General features: G+C 44.6%; 2 protein-coding genes across 6 annotated transcripts in view; one reads left to right on the top strand and one right to left on the bottom strand.

Moving 5' to 3' along the window:
• Positions 1 to 1,346: 1,346 nt before the first annotated feature.
• CEP57 (centrosomal protein 57) lies at positions 1,347 to 20,498 on the bottom strand. Of its 3 annotated transcripts, none has more exons than XM_075851502.1 (11): positions 19,346 to 20,498; positions 18,979 to 19,018; positions 16,749 to 16,928; positions 15,894 to 16,015; positions 13,125 to 13,241; positions 11,196 to 11,273; positions 9,461 to 9,559; positions 7,767 to 7,847; positions 6,918 to 7,144; positions 6,660 to 6,804; positions 1,347 to 2,404 (listed from the first exon to the last, which is right to left on the bottom strand). In XM_075851502.1, the coding sequence occupies exons 1-11, from the start codon at positions 19,373 to 19,375 to the stop codon at positions 2,195 to 2,197; spliced, it is 1,329 nt and encodes a 442-aa protein (XP_075707617.1). In that variant the 5' UTR covers positions 19,376 to 20,498; the 3' UTR covers positions 1,347 to 2,194. The 3 variants fall into 3 exon arrangements, with proteins under 3 accessions (XP_075707617.1, XP_075707615.1, XP_075707616.1); XM_075851500.1 differs by having other exon boundaries at positions 18,856 to 19,018; positions 19,346 to 20,497; XM_075851501.1 differs by lacking the exons at positions 18,979 to 19,018; positions 19,346 to 20,498 and adding exons at positions 17,023 to 17,166; positions 18,856 to 18,945.
• FAM76B (family with sequence similarity 76 member B) overlaps positions 19,840 to 25,515 on the top strand; it is a 21,326-nt gene continuing 15,650 nt past the window's right edge. For 2 of the 3 annotated variants that reach the window (XM_075851505.1, XM_075851503.1), the window contains exons 1-4: positions 19,840 to 20,370; positions 22,934 to 22,998; positions 23,988 to 24,042; positions 25,241 to 25,396. In XM_075851505.1, coding sequence (XP_075707620.1) covers positions 20,287 to 20,370; positions 22,934 to 22,998; positions 23,988 to 24,042; positions 25,241 to 25,396 — 360 coding nt within the window. In that variant the 5' untranslated portion in view covers positions 19,840 to 20,286. The remainder of the gene's footprint in view (positions 20,371 to 22,933; positions 22,999 to 23,987; positions 24,043 to 25,240; positions 25,397 to 25,515) is intronic. The other variant, XM_075851504.1, reaches the window with a different exon arrangement.

Raw genomic sequence — 25,515 nt, 5'->3', positions numbered from 1 at the left:
CTCCCTGCAGTGTGTTCGGTCCGGGACTTGCGGCCGAAATACGTTCTGTCCTTTACGGACTGAACATGCTCGTGTGAATCCAGTGGCTTCTGTTCCAGCATATCCATCAGATGACCACAAGAACGGATCCGTTAAAAACATGGGAATATAACGGATGACAAACTGACGCAAATGGAAAGAAAAGAGTCAGTTCTTTTGACGGATCCGGTAAACGGATCTGTAAAAAACACCACCACATTTTACCTTCCATTGCATTCAGCCTGGCATCAGTCATTCTGTCCATTTTTTTTCTTATTTCAACGGCTCTGCTAAAACGGATGCCACAACGCAGATGTGAACGAAGCCTAAAACATCAACATCCAGCTTGCCCAGACTCCAAACTAGACCTATTTGGTTACACCACCCTCGTCTCCCAACACCATTATATAGAAATATGTAGGACTTGACATTCAGAAACCTGGGAAAGATGAGTGAAACATTTTGCAATGGACACTAAGCTTTGACACCTCCTCCTTCCACATCACTGTATAACAGGTAGGACTTACCATTCTGGACTACTGGAAAGCTGTGTGACCGCTCCTGTTGGAGCTGCGATGATGTTGGCAGATATATCTAGGAAACGGCTGAATGGATTTAATAGCTGGAGGCCTTTTATGGTGATCGGACTGTAGGTCGAAAGCTCCAGAAAACAAGTTTAAGAAGTTGCCATGAAAAGGTGAAAATGATGCTAAAAATAATTTTTCCCCCAGAAAAAAAAATCCCCAAATATTTCGAGGCCACATTTCATTTAAATTACCAGCATAAAAAATTGCATTCTGTGCGGTAAACATGAAAAGGGGGAAGAAGGTTTTTGTACATTTTCAGAATCTTTACAAATCACGTTGTAGGACATTAGATGTTCCTTAGACCTTATTCAGACGGACATAGAATACGTTCGCGTGATGGTCGTTAAAACAACGGCCGTCACACGGACGCATGTATTTCAATGGGGCCGTTCACGCGGCTGCTTCAACGGACCGTGTGAAGGGTTAATTGAAAAATAGAATATCTCCTATTTTGTTCCGTTTTCACTGATCCCTCCATAGACTCAAAACAGGACCCGCCTGGGGGCTACGCAGACTAGTTTTTCACGTCGGAGTTTTCCCACGTTCGTCTGGATAACCCCTTATATAAATATTACTAAATTGCAAATCTATTTCTTGACAGGATTGTAATTGTATTCAGTCCCCTGCATCACAATGGGGTAATCGCTCATTTGGCCCCCGTGAACTTAGAGCATCTACAAGATTCCCTAATAATGTTATACAACGAAGTGCGACCCCCCCCCCCCAACTAGGACCCCCCAATGTTGTCACCTGGGGCAAGAGACGGATCAGAGAGTGAAGCATATACTAAGAAGTACATCAGGCAACTCCCTTAGTAACATGTTCTCTCTCTAATCCGCTGACAGGCTATGAAGTCTGATAAATCCGCATTAGCGCCCCCCAAACGAAGACTCCATTGAAACAAGAAGTTTCAAATTTGTCCAGGAACATGTCCCCTGTGGGGTCTCGGCCTTCTCACCGGCCACCATTTCCTCAGCTCAGGACTCCCTTGAAGCCAAACCCTTTAAGGGAGTATGAAACATGTCCTGGCCAGTCATTCACACACTTGAAGGTGGGGTGAGTGGTTCCCTTTAAGATAAGAAATTTCATGTGGAGGAGAGCAGAAGCAAAAATGACAGCAACATCATCTCAATAAAAAGTCAACAATGTCCCGAGACAGCGAGAAGCTTCAGTGTCTTATCTCAGACAGTCCTTCCCTATCACATTAGCCTAGCGCCCAAAAGATCAGGTTTCCCGATCCACACGACAGATCTAGACCAGTGCTTTTCCGCTGTTGTGAAACAACTCCCAGCATGCCCTGACAGCCACAGGTCTAGACCAATCATCTGCTTTTCTAGGTTGTACGCAGCACAATGCTCCAGTCTCTACTGAAGATGCTAAAATTAAGAATCTCACCAGCTCAATAATAAAATACATTCACATGTCGGAATGAGCGCCACCTGCAGGACATCAGGAAGATAGTTTTATTCCGCTGCCTCCTTTTCCTATAAAACACATCCGGCAGCATTGGTTAGAGAGATGGTGGAGGCAGTAGAATAAAGCCGCTGCGTAGTGACTTTCCCTGAGACGTTCCCAGTAAGGGCCACACTTTATTCCCAGTGTATGTCGTCCCTCTGCAGGGAGCCCTGCAGCGTCTGCATCTCGCGGAGTAACTGAAGACTCTTCCTGCTCTTCTCACCGGGACTCGATCTGTTCGGGTCACGTTTAGTGGTGTGTTGGTCTTTTCTGCTCTGAACGGTTTTGGAAGATTCACAAGCAGCTTTCTTTTTCAGCCTGGATTCCTTCAATAATTTTCCAAGCTGTGCGGTGAAGAAAAAAAACCAAAAAAAAAAAAAAACCATAAAAACTACGACTAGTCGGACGGCCATGTTTGATTTTACATAGATTATTAGAGGTAATTATGAACGGATGAAGCGGTCAGTCATACATAGAATTTAAAGTGCTGCCCCCATGAGACAGGAGGAGATTTAATAAATCAGGCGCAAAAGCGGAGGAGTCGTTGAAGCTAACCAATCAGGTTGTGGTTTTCATTCTGTAAAGTGGCTCTAATAATGAGAGCGAGTGCAGATAAATCTCGCCTTTCAATAAAATATTCTTTGTAAGATCTTCAACACCAGAGATCAGCGGTGTCCACCTTTACAAGCAATTGGAGAGGACATTCAAATTCCCGGTTTCGGTTCTCCGGGCACCACCAGCAGAACGTAGGTGCTGTTTATGGCAGCCTGTATTTAGGGACTAATGAGGAGAGAGAACGGTTGTGATGACCGAGACCGCAACGGCCAAAAGTGAAACAACTCCTGTATTCTGCTGCCAGTGCAGGCCGCCCCAGTTATAACCCTGCATATAAGGGGGGCCTTTATAAGAATACATTTATATGGGGCCACCTCTTATTCTCTGGGTTCTTAAAGGGGTTGATGCATCATTAAATCCCTGTCAATATGTCCTATTAGGGCACATGGGTACCATAGACGGGAGACCCCCGCAGCCAGAGAGGAGAACTGCTTACAAGCTGCGGCTCCCTGGCACTTGGGCTGTACATGTTTCAACTGGACGGCTCTTTATTTGACACTACTCCCGGTATAATGAGCCGTTTGCCAAGGATTTTGGAAGCTGTACTTTGATGATCACATTGGGCCCTCCCGTTATACAATATGCAAAGGTAGAGGATGGTCCCTCTTACACGGGCCGTGTAAACAAGCGCCGATCAATGAGGCAGCTCGTTGATCGTGGCTCGTTGATCGGCGCTCCTTTGCTTCTTCCACAAGGACCAATGTCTGGGGACGAGCACTTGTTACTCCGATCACTCGTCCCCCTACATTTCTATCGTGTCAGCAGCGCGTCTTAATGTTTACACAAGGAGATGAGCTGCTGACAACGAGAAGATTTTGTGCTGCAGAAACGACACGATCAGCCGATGAACAAGCGTTTGCTCTTTGCTCCTTCATCTGCGGATCACTGCCCCGATTACACAGGGTAATGATCGGGAACGCTTGTTTGCCCGATAATTGCCCCGTGTAAGAGGGCCATAATAGTGCCACATCCTCATCAACCAGTTTTTACACATTATGGCGTCCGGACGACGTCTCTCCTTTACACATTGCGCTGCAGGGGGGAGACGTTGTTCACACTCCTATTTAGCATATGGAAGAAACACCTTAAAGAGGCTCTGTCACCAGATTTTGCAACCCCTATCTGCTATTGCAGCAGATCGGCGCTGCAATGTAGATTACAGTAACGTTTTTATTTTCAAAAAACGAGCATTTTTGGCCAAGTTATGACCATTTTTATATTTATGTAAATGAGGCTTGCAAAAGTCCAACTGGGCGTGTATTATGTGCGTACATCGGGGCGTTTTTACTACTTTTACTAGCTTGGCGTTCTCATGAGAAGTATCATCCACTTCTCTTCAGAACGCCCAGCTTCTGGCAGTGCAGACACACAGCATGTTCTCCAGAGATCATGCTGTGACGTCACTCACTTCCTGCCCCAGGTCCTGCATCGTGTCGGCCACATCGGCACCAGAGGCTACAGTTGATTCTGCAGCAGCATTAGCGTTTGCTGGTAAGTCGATGTAGCTACTTACCTGCAAACGCTGATGCTGCTGCAGAATCATCTGTAGCCTCTGGTGCCGATGTGTCCTCGCTCGTCCGACACGATGCAGGACCTGGGGCAGGAAGTGACGTCACAGCGTGATCTCTTGAGAACACGCTGTGTGTCTGCACTGCCAGAAGCTGGGTGGTAACGATGAGAAGTGGATGATGCTGATTCGTCAGCATCATACACTTCTATTCACAACGCCCAGCTAGTAAAACAAGTAAAAACGCCCCGATGTACGCACATAATACACGCCCAGTTATACTTTTACTTTAAACACGCCCAGTTGTACTTTAGAAAGCCTCATTTGCATAAATATAAAAATGGTCATAACTTGGCCAAAAATGCTCATTTTTAAAAAAAAAAACACAACACATTACTCTTATCTACATTGCAGCGCCGATCTGCTGCAATAGCAGATAGGGGTTGCAAAATCTGGTGACAGAGCCTCTTTAACCTCGAATTACGTCCGAATATACGGCTACAAAGCGCCGGCAAACATCTGCCCATTCATTTGAATGGGCTTTACGATGTTCTGTGCCGACGGTCATTTTTTTTTTTACGCGCCGCTGTCAAAAGACGCCCGCGTCAAAGAAGTGCCTGTCACTTTTTGGGAGCCGTTTTCCATTGACTCCATAGAAAAACAGCTCCAATTTCGTCTGTAATGGACGCCGCGAAAAATGCCTGCACATGCCTTTACGCCTGAAATTCAGGAGCAGTTTTCTCCTGAAAACAGCTCCGTAATTTCAGGCGTATCAGACGTGCAGGATAGGTGATCAATATAAGATCGGTGGAAGTCTGACTCCCGATACCTGCGTCGGTCAGCTGACTGAGGAAGCCGCAGTGTTTCATCACCGCGGCATATTTAGTGTTTACCAGGCACAGCGCCGTACACTTCCGTAGCGGCTGCAGCTCAGTCCCATTCACTTGATTGGGACCGGAACTGCAACGCCAGGCAAAGCTGCTACGGAAGTGCACGGCGCTGTGCCTGTAAACTAGGAAAAGCCTGCAGCGATCAACGCCACAGCAGCTTCAGTCAGCTCATTGGCCGGGGTGCCGGGTGTCGAACCCCCACCGATTTAACCCCTTCCCGACATTTGACGTATCCATACGCCAAAGTCGGGTAGGCGGAAGTATGGAGCGGGCTCACGGAGTGAACCCGCTCCATATGATGCAGAGTAACTAGCGGCATGCGCTCGACCGTGATCCCGCTCGTTTAACTAGTTAAATGCTGCGGTCAATAGCGACCGCAGCATTTAAATCGTTAGAAAGAGGGGGGCAGCCCCCTCTAACAGCTCATCACGCCCCCCGCAACGCAATCGCGAGGGGGGGGGGGGGGGGAGATGGTGGCTGTAGCTGCCATGGGGGCCTAATGAAGGCCCCCAGGTCAACCATCTTTGTGCACCTATTAAAACTTGCCTCAGGCAGGGCTTAATAGTTGCCTGTCAGAATCACGATATACTGCAATACATTAGTATTGCAGTATATCGTACAAGCGATCTAACGATCGCTGGTTGAAGTCCCCTAGGGGGACTGATAAAAAAAAGTAAAAATTAGTTAGTTTTTTTTTGTGTAAAAAAAAAAAATTACGTTAAAAAAAACAAAAAACATTTCCCATTTTCCCCCTAGAGCATAGTAAAACATAAAATAAACATAATTGGCATCGCCGCGTCCGTAAAAGTCTGAACTATTACAATATATCATTATTTAATGTTGACGGTGAACGCCGTAAAAAAAATTAAATTGTAAACGCCAGAATCTCTATTTTTTGGTCACCTGATCTCCCACAAAAAATGAAATAAAAAGTGATCAAAACGTGGCATGTACCCCAAAATGGTATCATTAAAACTACAGCTTATCCCGCAAAAAAATAAGCCCTCGTACCAGTTGATCGACGGAAAAATAAAAAGTTACGGCTCTCAGAATTTGGCGACACAAAATACATTTTCTTTTTTACACTTCGGTTTTTACTTGTAAAAGTAGTAAAATATAGAAAAAACTATATATATTTGGTATCGCTGTAATCGTATTGACCCACGGAATAAAGTTAACATGTTGTTTTAATTGCACAGTGAATTCCATAAAAACGGCGCGCAAAAAACCATGGAGGAATCGCTGTTTTTTTCATTTTCTACCCCACAAATAATTTTTTCCCGTTTCCTAGTACATTATATAGCACAATAAATGGCGCTACAAAAAACTACAACTCGCCCCGCAAAAATCAAGCCCTCATAGGACTATATTGACAGAAAAATAAAGACGTTATGGCTTCTGGAAAGTGGGGAGGAAAAAACGAAAATTTAAATCTGAAAAAGGGCTGCGGCGGGAAGGGGTTAATATTACATTTCCTATACTAAGAACAGTCCATCAGTATAAAATATCCTGTAAAACTTCTTTACGTTGCTCCAAAGGATGAAGTTTACCGTGTCTGGATTTTATTGCGCTGAGCCGGTGACTCACCATTGCTTGGTGTTTGCGTACTTTAGTTATTTGATCCGCCTTTGCCTCCATTCTCCGCACTAAAGCCTCCAGTTCTTCTTCTAGGTCTTCTTTAAGACGGTCAGAATGTGCTTCATCCATCTGCTTCACCAATTCCTGGTGATCACTAGTAGAATAAAGCGAGGATCACAATGCATTGGCAGCGCCATCCCATGTTAACAATACACCCCTGCTGCCATAAGGAGATCATCTGTACACATAACTGGCGTCAATACTCACAAACTCATCTGCCCAAATTCATCTTCCAGTGTGAGCAGAACCTCAGAAAGCTCCCGATAGGATGAAGAGGACAACGTAAATGTATCTTTCCACCGGACACCGCTCTCTTTTTCTTCCATAGGGTGATCGCTCACAACCCGATCGTTGCAGAAGACTTTATTGTGTTGCTTCATGAGATGAAGGACGTGTTGGACGTTGGCCCGGACAGAGTGACTGGGAGCCGTGGACTGAAATACAGAAAAAAAATAAAAAGAAATAAAAAAGAAAGTGATTCACATACTTTTACAAACTTTCCTGGAAGTCAGTAGGGACAGCCCAACTGCAATTCCCATATTTCACCACTGGTGGGCAACAATAAGTTGAAAAGCTACTACAACAAAGACCACCTTGAATATCTAATAAGCCTTGGTCTGAGTGGTTTTGGGTAACTTAACTTTTGACATGTGATCGTGACTTGTCAGAAGTTTTGATCAGTGGGGGTCCAAGCACGGAGACTCCCCACCAGTCGCTAAAACGCAGCGGCAGAAGCGCTGTGCCGCTTAGCTTCTGAACGGCTTTCCTTGGCAAGCAGAGCAAGTAGTGTATGGTCTCCTGGACTTTCTACTGAGCCCGTACACCGCTGTAAGGAAAGCCGATCAGAAAGGATGCGACAGAGCACTCACCCGAGCGCTTCTGCTGCTTTGTTTTAGCGATCGGTGGGGGTCTCAGTGCTCGGACCCCCACCGATAAAAACTTCTGTTACTATTACATGTCAAAAGTTTTTTTTAAATTTGAGTTACCCTTTAAGTAGTCGTCAACATGAGAATTACTAGAGCAGGGCTACACGAACTGGATTTCCATATTGCTCACCTTCCCAGCAACAAAAGGCACATCTCCGAGGCTTAACCGGTAGTGAGGTTGTGTGTGGCTGCAGCTCTGGTGATTAACCCCCTGAAATAAATACATAGGATAATTGCAAAACTAACAGGATCTGATAGGTTCCAGATAATCAAATATTCTGGATTATTGGACTTTAATAGCATGGGGGGGGGGGGAATAAAAAAATAAAATAAAAAAAAGGGGCAGTTTGTAAGCAGTACCAATTTCCATATCAGACACAAAGGGGGGAATTGATTAAACTAGGCCAGTAAAGTCGAATTATGTGCAAAATCTAGCGAGTATGTTTTCTCCTCTCCTTTTCAAAAAAGCAGGGAGGGTTTAGTGGAGGGGAGCACGACCGCAGTTTGACACACTTAGGGTATGTGCACACACACTAATTACGTCCGTAATTGACAGACGTATTTCGGCCGCAAGTAGTGGACCGAACTCAGTGCAGGGAGCCGGGCTCCTAGCATCATACTGATGTACGACGCTAGGAGTCCCTGCCTCTCCGTGGAACTGCTGTCCCGTACTGAAAACATGATTACAGTACGGGACAGTTGTCCTACAGCGAGGCAGGGACTCCTAGCGTCGTACATAACTATGATGCTAGGAGCCCGGCTCCCTGCACTGTGTTCGGTCCGGGACTTGCGGCCGAAATACGTCCGTCAATTACGGACGTAATTAGTGTGTGTGCACATACCCTTAGTATAATTTACGCCAGAAACTGTTGGAAATTATAGCAGAAATCGACGCCTTATAATTTCATGATTAGCTGCTCCACTCTCCTGCCCAAAGGAGTCAGAGGAGTAGTAAAAAGCTGCAGAATGTCAGAGGGCTCGCACAGAGTCCCTCCACCACCACATATGCTCAATATCATATGTGGAACAACATTCCCCTGCCTGTTGACATTTTCCAATGGCAATTAGCAGAATTATAAATGCAGCTCTGGACTATAATAAGGCTGTGTTCACACAGAGATTTTTGCAGGCTGAATTTCTGCCTCAAATTTCCGTTTGGAAGTTTGAGGCAGATTTTCCGCTCCCTGCACACCGATCTTCGCTGCGTTTTTCGCCCGCGGCCGTTGAGCGCCGCGGGCATAAAACACTGCAAAATACGCTTTCTCTGCCTCCCATTGAGGTCAATGGGAGGTCAGAGGCGTAAATGCCCGAAGATAGGGCATGTCCCTTCTTTTTCCTGCGAGACGGCTTTACCGTTCGCGGGAAATAGACACCTCCGTCTCCCATTGAAATCAATGGGAGGCATTTTCGGGCCGTTTTTGACAAGTTTTGTGGCGCGGTTTCCGCGTCAAAAAACTCTTTGTGAACATAGCCTTATAAAGGCTGTAAATCAGGATCAGTACAAAATAAGTCATGTATTTACAAAGTCATGTAATTATATGTACAATCTGTAAAGCGGTTTGCATTTGTTGGGTGTCCTCGTCTAAAATTTCCTGGGGACTCATTTCCTATAAAGGGGTTGTCCCATCAGGAGGGGGAAGATCAGCAGCCTGACCCCCAGCAATCAGCTCATTATTGGGGGCTACTGAATGGAGGGGTGGAACATCCCCTTTGGTGAGACCTGACGACAAAGTTCAGCTGCACACACAGCTTTGTATTCTCCCTTGTGCTACCCTTGATTCTTTACACTGCACCCCAGGAGAATAGAAGAGCTTCCGTTATTACTTGGTCCTCGTGCGACGCTCGTCTTTTTATCTTCACCTGCTTCGTAGGAGGCGTTAAAGACTTGAGCAGAATCCTATTTGTCTCTAGACCCGTCTGCAGCTGCGAGACACAAGCAGTGACCAGATTAGTACCAGCAGAGGACGAACCAAACGTTACAACATTTCAGATCTCTGGCTGTTCTGTGTTCCTGCTCCAAGTATACAGTATTACCGTTTAATACCCAAACCTAACGTAATGGCCCACATTTACCAACACTGGCGTATTTTACGCCAAAAGTGGTAGGGGGTAGTTAAAGTTAGTTGCACCAAATTCATACAAAACGCGATGCCGCTCACTAAATTTGGCGCATTTTGACATCTTTAGCAGGCTGAATATCAAATCTACGCCAGTGATAGACGTTCACCAGAAATCTGAGACATTCTCATTCAAGCGTGACCTAAACTACGTCTCTTTGGAGACATCACCCAGTTTTCTCGCCACTATTCAAAATTGACAAGTGATAAAAAAAAAAAACAAAAAAAAAACAAAAACACAAATTTGTTGCACGTCACAAGAGAACTCAGCGGCCTTGTTCAGATTTTGCATGCATTTAGGCCAAACCCGGAATTGGGTCCAGGACAGGAGACCTATAAGGTCTTTCTTTATAGATTTCTTCTGTTCAGGTTTTGTTCCTGGTTTTGGCCTAGAAAATACCTGCAAAATCTGCACTGTGTAAACAAGGCCAAACTGTGCCGTATGTCTAGTGGATCTGGCCTTGGGGTTTAAAGAGAAATGGTCGCCACGTTTTATCCTATAAAATAATCAGTGAACTGTACGTATCTAAATAATGCTACAGGGGGGGAGGGGAGTTACCGCTTTCACACATTGCTGTATCGGGGAGACCTGTGCCCCTCTCTTCTGCTGCCAATGTAAATTAAGTTTGAAAGAATCCACGGCAGAGAGGAAATGTCAATACTGGTCACGTGATGCGTTTTAGCCAATTACAAGATAGGCATGATCGCCATTTTTGTGTTTTGCCACGTGATGAGGCTGGAGAATAAAACGGTCCCTACACATTAGACAAAAATCATCCAAACCCACCAGTTTTAGGGGGGTTGGCCGACAGTGTAATGTGTACAGAGGCCTCCTGACTCTGGATTTCAACATGCCCGATCCTTGGTTCCCCCTCTCCACATTTATATTCATATATACCTACGCAGTCCAAACTAAGCGTGCACGTTTATAGTATGGTTGGAAGAAATATCAGTCATATGAATTAGTGTTTGGCCTGAGGAAGACGCTGGTACAGCGTTGAAACGCGTAGCCACCATTGTTTATATTAAATAGATCGATTTCAAATTATTCCGCTTGTTATTTCCCGTACTTTCTATCAGCCACGTAGCAGCGCCTTATAAGATCCTTCCTTTTCCATTTTTCTTCAATTATCTCGTTAAGCGGTGACCGTACGGTTGACCGGTTTGGATCTTGGCAGCAGCACTTGGGGATTATCTTCGTGACTATTGTTCCTACGCAATATCTAGGTGAGCATGGTATTTTACGACCTTTAGCTTGCCTAACCCGATTGACCCGCACTATGTGGCGCCGTGCATTTTGTACTGATTTCCATGAACGAGTGCTCGGCCCTCAGATTCCCCATGTGTATGGCCACCTTCACCCACTGGATACCAAGTAACACTGGTACATATTCCCTAACAGATCATAGACCCCAAACCTATAAAGTGAATACCCTCCTTACCTGAGCTGCCTTCTCCTGGACAAGCTTCCTCTGATGCTCCTCTTCTCTGAGCTTTTGCTCTATATCACGGATTTTATTCTAAAGGAAAAATAAAGAAGATTTCAATAACGTGTGACAATTACTTGGTGACATAAATGAAAATCAAGATTCCTCTGACAAAGCTGAAGGTATTAGATGGGAAAAGTTGGCCAAGTGACTCACTTAAGATGTCTCAAGATAAACGTTAAATCCATTTTTACCTTGTATTCATCCTTAATACTCGGTTTAATTGCATCTTTCTTCAGCTTTAAAGTGAAGGTTCAGGTCATTTTTAGGCCCAAAATTCTGCACAATTATTTACAGCGGTTGGAGCTCAGTTTTCTGATACGGAACTCTAAATCCCTTGGCTACCTGAAGTCACCACTAGGGGGAGCTAACTGCATACAGTTTTCATTTTTTAGTTAAATGTATAACATTATACAGTAAGCTCCCCCTAGTGGTGGCTGCAGATGGAAAAAAAAAATCATTTAGTTCTGTGACATCGATAAGAATATATTATGACATTAAATAGCACAGATTTTTAAACCTGTTTAGATTAAAAAAAGAAAACCGTTGTTTAGGATGGACATTCACTTTAGAAGGAATACAGAACCTAGAAGTGAATACTAAAAGTAAAACAGAAGATAATCTTGCCCACAGTATTTGTCAGTCTACAGGATCTTCCGATTGGTCGTTGAATAAACAATCTTACAGAAATCCTGCAGGGAACACAGGGGTTAATTTCCTGCTGATCTGTTCCATTTTCGACTGAACGCAGGAGGCAGTGGAGCTTAGCAAAGGAGGCTTTTGAACTTCGATATGATAGTTTACAGGTGGATCCTGCGTGTGAGAGACACGCAGGACCCGCTGTCGCTGAACCCGTCAGGTCCGCGGAGCAGGATTTAGTGAATGACACAGCTGGTCTGTATAGAGAATACAGAGCAACTGTAAAAAAAAAAAAGTAAAAATAATAATTTTTAATAAAAAGTATTTGTAAAGTTGCACCAAACACACCGACTAACCTTTTTATTAAAAAAAAATGATTGCCTGCAAAGGTTTACATAACCTTTCACAAAGGGAGCATGTGTCCTACTACAAAGGGCCAAATCTTAGTAAAAACAGCACGTGTCCTCCTGCAGAGGGGGCAGAGACAGCAAAGGGACAAGGTGTCCTACTGCAGAGGGGGCGGAGCTCAGCAAAGAAAGTGTGTGTCCTACTGCAGACAGGGCAGAGTGCTCCTGCTGCAGCCAGTTGTTTTACAGCAAAACACAGGACAGGAAGCAGGGGTGAGAAATGGCTTATCTCCTGTAACACATATAGAAGAATTCTTTATAGATTTCTCAGTATTAATTGCAACAGGAGTCAAAAATAGGATCGAAGGAAAGGAGATTAAAGGAAGGAAGCATTTTTTTGGCATTTTGTATGTTCAGGAGTTCTTTTAAAGAAGATTTGCCCTGCAAAATCCCCACTACAAAACATCTTTCTCCATCCCTGGAGTGGGAGAAGGGATGGTGTTGTGTATCTATAGATCCTGCCAGGACTTTTACTAAATGACACCTCCAGATCTCTTCCATTACTGGATATAGCCCCCCCCCCCCCCACTATTCGGGGCATGAGTTACAAAGCAGCAGCTTAACACGTTCCAACCACTGCTCAGCAAACACCAGGAACAGGAGGAAATGCTTCATCAGAGTGTAGGAAGGTTGCAAGGTTTTCTTGCACAGGACGACGATGTAACGCTTTCAGCATTGAGGCCTTCAATTCTGCTTTCACCATTGGTTTATGGGCGTTTTCTCCCATCCCCCAGCAACAACCCCATATCTATTAGCTACTATATACTGTGTCTGCATTGTTGACTCCTTAAATAGACTGATTTTTTTTTACTTAATTTTTTTTTCTATTGTTACTGACCTGTGCCAGCACTTGCATTGCAGTCAGCTTCAGGTATTCCTGTTCTAGCTTGTCTAACTTTTCTAGCTTGGCTTGTAGGTTGGAATTTTCAAGAGCTTTGTCTCCTTCAAGTGACAACTAACAAAATAAATACAAAAAAGAAATGTTCAGTTATTCTGCACTTTACACATAAAATATAGCGGAGCAGCCAGGGCTCAGGTGCGGTGGCTGAGAAGAAAGTAATTTATTACAAGAACTGCAGTAGAAGCTTTACAAAGGGGTTCTCCATTATATAATGAAAATGTAAAAAGGTTTCCAGTATAATAAATGTGATAGAATTCTGGGTCAATTTGCGCCCAAAAAAACCCCAGCATATATGCCTTGCGCCAGACTGTGTATTAGACAATTTTTGCTCCTCCCTAGAAAGTTTTCAAAAAGGGGACGTGCCTTAGAGTAGAGCAGTCCTGAGCCAACCATGGGGGCTTAAAGAGGCTCTGTCACCAGATTTTGCAGCCCCTATCTGCTATTGCAGCAGATCGGCGCTGCAATGTAGATTACAGTAACGTTTTTATTTTTTAAAAACGAGCATTTTTGGCCAAGTTATGACCATTTTTGTATTTATGCAAATGAGGCTTGCAAAAGTCCAAGTGGGCGTGTTTACAGTAAAAGTACAACTGGGCGTGTATTATGTGCGTACATCGGGGCGTTTTTACTTCTTTTACTAGCTGGGCGTTGTGCATAGAAGTATCATCCACTTCTCTTCAGAACGCCCAGCTTCTGGTAGTGCAGATCTGTGACGTCACTCACAGGTCCTGCATCGTGTCGGCCACATCGGCACCAGAGGCTTCAGTTGATTCTGCAGCAGCATCAGCAGGTAAGTAGCTACATGGACTTACCTGCAAACGCCGATGCTGCTGCAGAATCATCTGTAGCCTCTGGTGTCGATGTGTCCTCGCTCGTCTGACACGATGCAGGACCTGTGAGTGACATCACAGCGTGATCTCTGGAGAACACGCTGTGTCTGCACTGCCAGAAGCTGGGCGTTCAGAAGAGAAGTGGATGACACTTCTATACACAACGCCCAGCTAGTAAAAGTAGTAAACACGCCCCGATGTACGCACATAATACACGCCCCGATGTACGCACATAATACACGCCCCGATGTACGCACATAATACACGCCCACTTGGACTTTTGCAAGCCTCATTTGCATAAATACAAAATTGGTCATAACTTGGCCAAAAATGCTCGTTTTTTAAAAATAAAAACGTTACTGTAATCTACATTGCAGCGCCGATCTGCTGCAATAGCAGATAGGGGTTGCAAAATCTGGTGACAGAGCCTCTTTAAAATAAATCAATCGGCATCATTTCAATACATTTGATTTTACATACAATGATTATGAAGTTACCACGCTGCTCGTCTGCTTTAAAGGGGTTTTCCCATCAGGGACATTTATGACATATCCACAGGATATGTCAAATGTCAGATAGATGCAGGTCCCACCTCTGGGACCCGAATCTATCTCTAGAACGGGGCCCCCTAAACCCCGTCCTACCGCTCTGAGCTCTGTCATAAGTGGAGAGCCCAGGGGACGCCGCACTCTGGAGAGCACAGGGACCCTGCTATTAACCTCTAAACTGTGCAGCCCCCTGACCCGGTGCATGAAGAACTGGGAGGTGGGTTTCAATGACATGTTTTTGTGGTGTTTTTTACTCCCCAATATTTAAAGAGGCTCTGTCACCACATTATAAGTACCCTGTCTCCTACATAAGGAGATGGACGCTGTAATGTAGGTGACAGTAATGCTTTTTATTTCGAAAAACAATCTATTTTCACCACTTTATTAGCGTTTTTAGATTTATGCTAATGAGCTTTCTTAATGCCCAAGTGGGCGTGTTTTTACTTTAGACCAAGTGGGCGTTGTACAGAGGAGTGTATGACGCTGACCAATTAGTGACCAATCAGCGTCATGCACTTCTCTCCATTCATTTACACAGCAGCATCGTGTTCTTACTAGAACACGATGTGCAGCCACATAAACACACTATAACGTTACTAGTGTCCTGATAATTAATATACATCACTACCAGCCTGGACGTCATGTCTATTCACAATCCTGACACTTCTGAATCTTTTCTGTGAGATTTACAGCAAGGCAAGCGTAATCTCGCGACATTACGATGTAACCTGTCATTTCAAACGAGATTACGTTTGCCTTGCTGGAATCTCACAGAAAAGATTCAGAAGTGTCAGGATTGTGAATAGACATGACGTCCAGGCTGGTAGTGATGTATATTCATTATCAGGACACTGCAGTAACGTTATAGTGTGTTTATGTGACTGCACATAGCGATATAACTATATCACTAGTGCAGTGTAAATGAATGGAGAGGAGTACATGATGCCGATTGGTCACTCCTCTGTACAACGCCCACTTGGTCGAAAGTAAAAGTACGCCCACTTGGGTATTAAGAAACTCATTGGCATAAAGCTGAAAATCGCTCATAAAGTGGTTTAAAATAGATCGTTTTTCTAAATAAAAAGCATTACTGTCACCTACATTACAGCGCCGATCTCCTTATATAGGAGACAGGGCACTTATAATGTGGTGACAGCCTCTTTAATTTAAGACCTCCTTCATTTGTACCGTGTATGGACACATCAGTCGCCTCGTACCCAGTTTTTACTTGACTGCAGATTGTTAATTTATATATATCTTTTTTAACAAACTACAATGGCGTCAGACGCCTACAGACCACGTATCACATGATGACACCATCCAGGTACCTGTTTTGCTAGAACTGAATTCCTCTCGGTTTCTGCATTTTGTACCATTTTCCTCATGTATTCCAGCTGTTTTTCCAAAAGACCGCACCGAGATTCTGCCGCTGACAACTGTCTGGAGAGATCTGAGCAAAACACCACATGTCGAGGAGGTCAAAGCCGACAGCGCACCAGAATAATATAAAAACAAAACGAGAGGTGCGAGTTATAGGGAATAGAATACATTATTGTTTCCAGCTGTGAACGCCACAGATTTTTGCAGACATTGGAATAGGAAATAGCCATGTAGTGTCCTGCCCGGACCTCCCTCCTCAATCACCACAGGACTACAACTCCCAACATTCCTTGGGGTCAGGGTTCTTCTCTATCCCTCTGTGTACATCTTACTCCATCCAATAGGAAGCAGAAGGGGTGTCACAATGGGAGGGCACTCACACGGATTGACAGGGTCATGAGGTAAAGGAGGGGGACAATCCAGGTATAACCACACAGATAGGAAGGAAAGAGAGAAAGAGAGAGAGAGAGAAAATAGAATAGAGAGAAAGAGACAGCGTATTTATGGCGTATTCTATGGATATGCCATAAATGTCTGTGAGGGGAATATGCCTTTAAAAATTAATTGGCTGGAGCCACACACTTTCTTAAAGTGGTTTCCAAGAATTATAAAAACAGCGCCACACCTGTCCGCTGGCTGTTTGCAGTATTGCTGAATTCACTTCAAAGGAGCTGAGCTGCAATACCAAACACAACCCATGGACAGGTGTGGCGCTGTTTTTGGAGGAAAGCAGACACGTTCTTCTTATCCTGGACGCCGCGGTAAGTTTCCATATAATCATCCACTACACCATGACTTCCTACCTCTGTTCTGCCTGGAGACATCATCTCTGACATGATCCGCGGACTGCGTCTGTTTTTCCAGCTGATGCTTGTAATCTATTGATTCCTTGGACAGGAGTCGGATATTATCCTGAGCGTTGATCCTCTCTAGTTCAAGCTGCCGGATCTTCTCCTGGAGGTTTTTTAAAGCCGAGATTATAGCTGCATTTAAAAGGGACAGAGAGGAAAATGTTGTTAAAGAAAAACTCCAGCACTAGGGACCCACAAACAGCTGGTGATCATGCTGGATCCATACAAGAGCGGGCAGAACCACCGTGGTCACTTTTCTGGTTGTTAGTCAGACATCCAAACTCTTTTGTGTCCGGATTAACAAGCCCCAAGTCCTCCAGGCTCCTCATTGAACAGCAGAGTTGAGGGGTTCCCCTTTAACATCAGGCAGCTTGCAAGAAAAAACACCAACTCAGTATCACAAAAATTTTTGAATATTTTGGTAGATACTTTGCTTTACTGAAAAGATGTTTTATCCTCCGTTCAGACAGAAAGCAAAAGTCAAACATCCGATTTCCTGTTACCAGAGAGCAGTGCATTGTGGGAGCTTAACATGACAGTCACACAGTTAGAGCGAAGCTGTTCAATCACATTTGTATGGCGCCAATTAACCGCATACAGTCCAAAAAGAAGCAGCAGAATTTTTGTTTTGGCTTTGTGTGTGATTGGAGAAGAAAACAATCTAAAGAAAGGAACTAACTTTAGGTGTAGTGTTCCTTTAAGATGCTAGTCAGACTGGTGGTATCATTTTCACAGCAAGTGTTATGAGGAGGAAGGTGATGAATATTTAACGTAGCGCTATCGGTAACCAAGGTGTGAAATTATTTATACGGCTACAGGTGGAGCGTCCGCCCATGTCGTGTCTATAGGGTTCATCAGCTCCCAAAAGAGAGAGAACATATCACTAGCAAGAAGAAGTTCTCCAATTATCCTCTAGATACACCATGAAAGACCAGTCATGTGGGTCTGACTACTGGGACCCCAACCCATGCCAAGAATGGGGGTACCAAATAAAAATAAAATAAAAAGTCAGTGCAGAAGACAGGGTAAAACAAAAAAAAATATTTTTAGGAAATATTAGGTCTGTATGTTTTTATTCCCAGACAGCAAGCAGAGATTTTGGTAAGAGATATATAAATCGCATACAATATTAAAGAGTTTTTCCGGGACTTTGATATTGGTGACCCATTCTCAGAATAGGCCAGAAATAGCAGATACGTGGGGGTCCCACTTCTGGCATCTCCACAGATTAGCTGAGAGATGGTCCTGCACCGCGTCCTCTTTAGGCTATGTTCACACGGGGTATTCTGCCGAGTTTTTTGACGCGGAAACCGCGTCGCAAAACTCAGCAAAAACGGCCCGAGAACGCCTCCCATTGATTTCAATGGGAGGCGTCGGCGTCTTTTTCCTGCGAGCAGTAAAACTGCCTCGCGTGAAAAAGAAGCGACATGCCCTATCTTCGGGCGCTTCCGCCTCTGACCTCCCTTTGACTTCAATGGGAGGCAGAGAAAGCGTATTTCGCGCTGTTTTATGCCCGCGGCGCTCAATGGCCGCGAAAATCAGCGTGCAGGGAGAGGAAAATCTGCCTCAAAGTTCCAAACGGAATTTTGAGGCAGATATTCCTCCCCCAAAATACTCCGTGTGAACATAGCCTTATTGTTTACCAGACACAGCGCCGCACATTTGATAGTGGCTATGCCCAGTACTGCAGCTCAGTCCCATTCAAGCGAAATTCATCAGAATCCTGGCTCAATTTGCGCAAAAAAAAACAAAAAACTGCCATACACGCCTTGTTCCAGATTTATTATATGTTTTAGACACTTTTTGCTCCTCCCTAGAAAGTTTTGAAAAAGTGTCTAGAAAAGGAGTCTTGAGCCAACCACGAGGTAGAGAAAAGTGTCTAACATGCCTAGAAGATGCGCCAAATTTATGATACAGCCACTTGGCGAATCTTCTACTTTTTCTTTGCACCGGTTTTGATAAATCTCCCCCCAATATGTGTGACGGGGGATAGTGTAACCCAATCGTATTGGACATCAATCTGATTGGGGTCAATCTATCACGTCGGCCGTATTATTACCTCGGCTGTTGCTCTCTGGATACGCCAGCGCCGGTCTGCTGGGAGAACGCTGGCGGTCGGAGGTTACGGTCAGGTTACCTCTGGGGAAGGAGGTGTAAGACGTAGAAGATTGCGCATCCTTACCGACGAGTCCTTTAGACGTTCCGGATGACGGACTATACGCCTGAAACAAAGCAACACGGACGTCAGGATAAAGTAGAAAAGACTAGATACGGCCGCCTTTATAGCCACCCAGCTTTCCTAGAGCCCTGAATGGCACATGCCCAGACAGGCAGCAGTGCTCCTATATATACATGGGCAGGTTAGCCATTCAGGACTCTAGGTAAGTGGAGTAGTGTCGGCTCTGCCCAGCTTTTAGCAATGTGTACAAATAGGACATGCAGCCTGAAGCCATAAAGAGAAGTCAACTACAGCAAATTGTATATCCCCCAAATACAAGGCACAACTCAGTCCTGCTGAGACCTGTAGTTCCCCTTCAAGCACATCTCACCGTCCTCGCCTGGTAAACACCAGTCGCCATCTCTCTTCCGGGAATAGATGCAGCTGGTTGTATTAATCCGGGTCACCCATCATAGACGAGCCACGTTACACACCGGTGACCACTAGGTGGAGGTAGAGTTCTGACTACGTCACGGTAAATAGAATGATTGACAAATCATCCAGCTAATCAGAACATTGAATGGCAAAGGAGGCGGTGCCTCACATCGGCACCATGGCAACCGATATCCCAGTATCGTGAGGCTCGTTTTTACGCGGTTGTCGTTATTACAATTATTACAGTTTTTAAGTTATTTATCATTAATAAATAACATGTTTTTCTTATGAAGTTATTGGGAAATTTAAAGTACGCCTATTGCTATTTTCATTGGTTATACTTAACCAGCCAATAGCGTTTCAGGATGCTTTTTATCTTCCATTTCCTGATTGGTTAAGAAAACATGTATCCTTCGTTCTGATTGGCTGGTAAATTCAAACGGGTGTTTCCCGCTTCTGAGAGGAGTGATGCGATTGGCTTCCCCGGCCCTTCCTTTGTGGCGATGCAGATTTGTCAGTATCCGGTTACGGCTTTCTTGGGGTTTTTTTTTTTCTTTTGTTTATTTTTTAATTTTTATTGCTTTCACAAACGGGGAGGAAACAAAACCGGAGCAATAAAGCCGAAGTGAGTAGAAAAACGGACGCGGCCGAGTCGTCGTGTTCAGTGCGGCCTCCTGTCTCATCCTGTGGGCGGATTGTGTAACGCGAGGGAGAGCGACAGAGTGTGGAGAAGAGAGAAGGAAATTGTTAGACGGGCGGGCGCCGGACACAAAAATCCTGAGGCCGCGAGAGAAAAGCAACTCGACGGACGACGCGGTCTCCCCTGCCTGTGCGACTCCCAACCGCTCACCAGTCTCCGCGCCCGGACTCCATTTCCCAGCGACTGCCGGCCGGAGGATGGCCTCGGCCCTGTACGCCTGCACCAAGTGTAACCAGCGGTACCCGTTCGAGGAGCTCTCCCAGGGTCAGCAGCTCTGCAAGGTACGTGAGGCCTAGTCCGGGGGCTCCAGCCCTGGGTGTCCGATGTCCTGCCTGCAGGTCACTAGAGGACGGCGGCCTAAACCCCGAGCCCCGGGATCCGCATCACCCATGCAATATATAATCTCCCCTCCCCCATACTGTACACTATAGTCACGCAGGAGGGCTGCGTACGTTTATACTGATCTCTGATGTGACATCTCATGTTCTTCTCGTTTATAGTCCAGGGTATGATGTTACTTATACACCTCAGCTGCTGCAGAACCGCTTTGATTTTCCTGTGGTATATTCGCTGCATAACACAGCACGAGCAAAGAAAAGGAGATTCCAAATCCTCTCATTTACACGTTGCACAATTTTTCCGTGTGTAAACGGATTTGCGGTGCGGTTTTTAAAATCCACCGTTTATTAATTGAAAACTGTAAAAAAAAAAGTTACTATTTTGTGTGGATTTTTATCTGCTCTTTTGATGCAGATTTCCCGCGTTAAATTACACATTAGGCTACACGCACACGTTGTGGAATTTAATGCGGAAAATCCAATTTAAAACAGTAGATAAATGCAGGTAAAATCCGCACATAATATCGGGTTTTTTTGTTGAGTGCCGTTTTTAAATTTTGTTGCGTGTTTTTTTTTTTTTCTTTTTATAAAGTTGTCAGATAAAATTCTGATGTAGAAACGCAATATAAATCCGCACCGGTGGTCAACTAACGTGCTGTAAAATTCTGCACCGTGTAGATGAGTTTATTTTGCTGGTACTGCACTATGCTGTGTGTTTGGCGCAGGGAAATCCGCGCATCAAATACACATTGTGTGCAAGTGGCCAGAAGTTACTCTTACACCGGCCAAGTTTGGCCGTTGCAATGAGCGCTGATCAATGAGAGCTCATTGATCGCCGCTCGTTAGCTCCTGCCACAAGGAGCTGCGGATGGGGACGAGCGGTCGCTACTCCGATCGCTCATCCCCATACGTTATCGTGACAGCCGCGCGTCTCCCTGTTTACACACCAAGATGTGCTGCCGACAACGATCGTGTTTGACATGCTTAAAACGATACGATCAGCAGATGAAGGAGCCAGTTTCGGGAACCAGTTTCCTATGAACGCTAGTTTCCCCCAACACTTGGCCAGTGTAAAGGCTACGTCCACACCGGACTTAAAGAGGCTCTGTCACCAGATTTTGCAGCCCCTATCTGCTATTGCAGCAGATCGGCGCTGCAATGTAGATTACAGTAACGTTTTTATTTTTAAAAAACGAGCATTTTTGGCCAAGTTATGACCATTTTTGTATTTATGCAAATGAGGCTTGCAAAAGTCCAAGTGGGCGTGTTTAAAGTAAAAGTACAACTGGGCGTGTATTATGTGCGTACATCGGGGCGTTTTTACTACTTTTACTAGCTGGGCGTTCTGACGAGAAGTATCATCCACTTCTCTTCACAACGCCCAGCTTCTGGCAGTGCAGACACAGCGTGTTCTCGAGAGATCACACTGTGTCGTCACTCACAGGTCCTGCATCGTGTCAGACGAGCGAGGACACATCGGCACCTGAGGCTACAGATGATTCTGCAGCAGCATCAGCGTTTGCAGGTAAGTAGCTACATCGATTTACCTGCAAACGCCGATGCTGCTGCAGAATCATCTGTAGCCTCTGGTGCCGATGTGTCCTCGCTCGTCTGACACGATGCAGGACCTGTGAGTGACGTCACAGCGTGATCTGGCAGAAGCTGGGCGTTCTGAAGAGAAGTGGATGATACTTCTCATCAGAACGCCCAGCTAGTAAAAGTAGTAAAAACGCCCCGATGTACGCACATAATACACGCCCAGTTGGACTTTTACTTTTCAACACGCCCAGTTGGACTTTTGCAAGCCTCATTTGCATAAATACAAAAATGGTCATAACTTGGCCAAAAATGCTCGTTTTTTAAAAATAAAAACGTTACTGTAATCTACATTGCAGCGCCGATCTGCTGCAATAGAAGATAGGGGTTGCAAAATCTGGTGACAGAGCCTCTTTAAGCATCTGGGTGCGACTCTGCGTGTGGATTTTGATGCGGCTTCCTCCCCTATCATTAAAAGGAGTAACATCCATGACCCAAATTGACATGATGCTGATTTGAAAATCCACACGGCAGGTCCGTTCCCAATCAGAAATCTTGTTAAAATCTCATCCGCTTTGCTGCTACTGTAATACGCTGCGTATTTTCTGCATGTAAATTCGGACAGAAAATGTACGCAGTGTATTCGCCATATGTCAACGCTTCTAGTCCACTATTGCAATAAAACTTAGGCACTTGACTAAACACATCTACCATCATGACCGGACCTCCACTTGTATTACCTCATATCAAGCTGGATCTCAGGTGGCCACTTCATTTATCTGCTGGAGAGAAGGATTTGCTCAGGGTTAATGCCCTGTATACAGAGAAGAGGGGCTCTTTACCATTGCAATCTTTATTTATCAGGCTGGAATAAATAAATCCTCAGCATCTCCTCTCTGATTAAATATAGAAAATGTTACTGTATGGTTTGCCTGATGTAAATAAACACACTATTTTATTTTTCCTTTAGGAGTGTCGGATTGCTCATCCTATTGTCAAGTGCACATACTGCAGATCCGAGTTTCAGCAGGAGAGGTGAGGATGTGTTGTTGGTCTAGTTTTATTTGCAATTTCCTACATTAGTTGAATTTCTCCTTTTACAAGCCGGAACCATTTTTAGGAAAAGCCGCTGGATAAACACCCGCATAGGGACCCCCATTTCATAGGGAAACTATAAAATATTTTTTTATTGAACGGTTTTAGCAACAGCTTGATATACTGTACTGTCATTAGAGTCACTTGCAGGAGAGGTCTGACAATGTCTGGTTTTCTGTAGCCTCCTTGCCCATCCAACAGCTGTGTACAGTTTACGACAACGATCGCTAAAACAAAGCGGCAGAAGCACCCGGGGTGGGGGGGGGCGCGCTGTGCCGCTTAGTTTCTGATCGGCTTTCCTCGGAGAGGTGTACAGGGCTCAATAGAAAGTCTTTAGTCCATAAACTGCTTGCTCCGCTTTCTGAGCAAAGCCGATCAGAATGAAAGCAGCTCGGCCTTTGCCGCTTAATTTTTAGTGATCGGTGGGGGTCTTATTGATCGGACCCCCACCGATCAAAACTTCTGACATGTTAAAAGTTTAGTTACCCTTTAATGAAACTGTCCAATTTTCTGCTGACCTATGCATTATACTGCAACAACCATATCGGTCAGTCGACCTAATTTTTTTTTTTTTTATTCGCTAGACACCTATTGTGTAAATTTGTCTCCTGAAGAATGTCCATCCAGCCATATATACGACAGGAGTAGCTGCTGTAAATGGCACACCGGGAAGCTGCCACTTACATGCAAACCTGTTTACACACCTGTGGGTTGATTTTCACTTTGATCCACTGACCCAATTTGTAGAGACTCATTTAGGACTCTTTATATTCATCATTTATCTGAAAGACCTGTAATGCTGATGAGGAACACTCGGTTGTACATTGCTGGTATAGTACAAACTATGACTTCTCTAACATTTGGCTCCTCGCTCACTTACGTTCCTGCTGTTTGATTCTGTATGTCTTTTTTTTTTTTTTTGTCTCTAGTAAAACCAACACTATATGCAAGAAATGTGCACAAAATGTTAAGCAGTTTGGAACGGTAAGTTGCATGTTTTAATAGTACATTTACTAGGATATCCATGCGTGTATACATAATGCATATAGAAAAAATGGAATACAGCAGATAGTCTTTTTTATATACATGGATTTGATTCCAGTCGAGCTCCTTACCTGGCTAGGTACGCCTACCCGGCAAGGAGTTCAGGAGACCACAAAGTGGACCACATATAGGATGTCACATTTTAGCCACAACCATGCTAAAGAATGGTTAAATGCGTTTCTAGAAGGCACCTCGTGAAAGTGTTTTGGGAAATGTATTTAAAACTTCTATAAAAATAATAATTTTTTTTATATAAAAAAACCCCTGCATTAATGCCTGCAAAAACCCTCATAACTATTCTTTGCTTCTAGGGGAGAAGACGTTTCCTCAGAGGAGCTATACAGCGGCACACAGGGTGCTTATACCTCTGTAATACCAACCTGTACGGGCCCTGTGTGACTTGCTGGTTTCAGACGTAATTCGGGCGTTTTACGCCTCGAATTACGCCTGAAAAAAACGGCTCCATTACGCCTACAAACATCTGCCCATTGCTTTCAATGAGTTTTACGATGTTCTGTTCCCACGAGGTGTAATTTTATGCGTCGCTGTCCAAAGACGGCACGTCAAAAGACGCCAGCGTCAAAGACGTGCATGTCACTTCTTGAGACGTTTTTGGAGCCGTTTTTCATTGACTCCATTGAAAAACCGCTCCAGTAATGTCCGTAAAATACAAAAACTTCTCAAAATCAGGAGCTGTTTTCAGGCGAAAACAACTCCGTAATTTCAGACTCATTTTGCTTTTGCGTGTGAACATAGCCTTATTCCCATCTAGGACATTTATGGGATATCCCGTGGACTATGGGACACACATTGTTCACATAAAGGTTTTAACTTTGGTGGTCTATTCTTTGCTGAAGCCCCATTGTTTTGTTATGGATGGGGCCCCACTAGTCTCATACTGGTGGGCTATGGACAGTAATGTAAAATCCCAGAAAACCCTTTTTAGGTGCAGAATTTTAGGAATACAGTCCGTACCATGTAGTTGGCGTATTGGGCTGGCGCTGCATGTATCGGGTTGAAACTAGTGGCTGTAGAGTGTTTGTTATTCATAACTCTCCTCTTTCCTCATTTTTATAACCGTGTTATAATCCTACAACTGAACTAGAAACAAACGTTTTTCCCCATTTGTTCTCTGCAGCCCAAGCCTTGTCAGTACTGTAACATTATAGCCGCATTCATTGGCACAAAGTGTCAACGTTGCACCAACTCAGAGAAAAAATACGGACCTCCGCAAACCTGCGAACAATGCAAACAGCAGTGCGCTTTTGACCGAAAGGAAGAAGGCAGAAGAAAGGTATGATCTACATTGTATGATCTACATAGCGTGTACAATGCCATGGGGGTTCTCAGACCTCTGATTTCGGGGGCTTGACTGTAAATGGCTCCAGTTCTGATCAGTCCACTTATTTTGCT

The sequence above is a fragment of the Rhinoderma darwinii genome, chromosome 2 (assembly GCF_050947455.1).
Source record: "Rhinoderma darwinii isolate aRhiDar2 chromosome 2, aRhiDar2.hap1, whole genome shotgun sequence".
NCBI classification, from domain to species: domain Eukaryota; kingdom Metazoa; phylum Chordata; class Amphibia; order Anura; family Rhinodermatidae; genus Rhinoderma; species Rhinoderma darwinii.
Note: the sequence above shows the minus strand (reverse complement) of the source record. Positions and strands in the feature narration are given on the sequence as shown.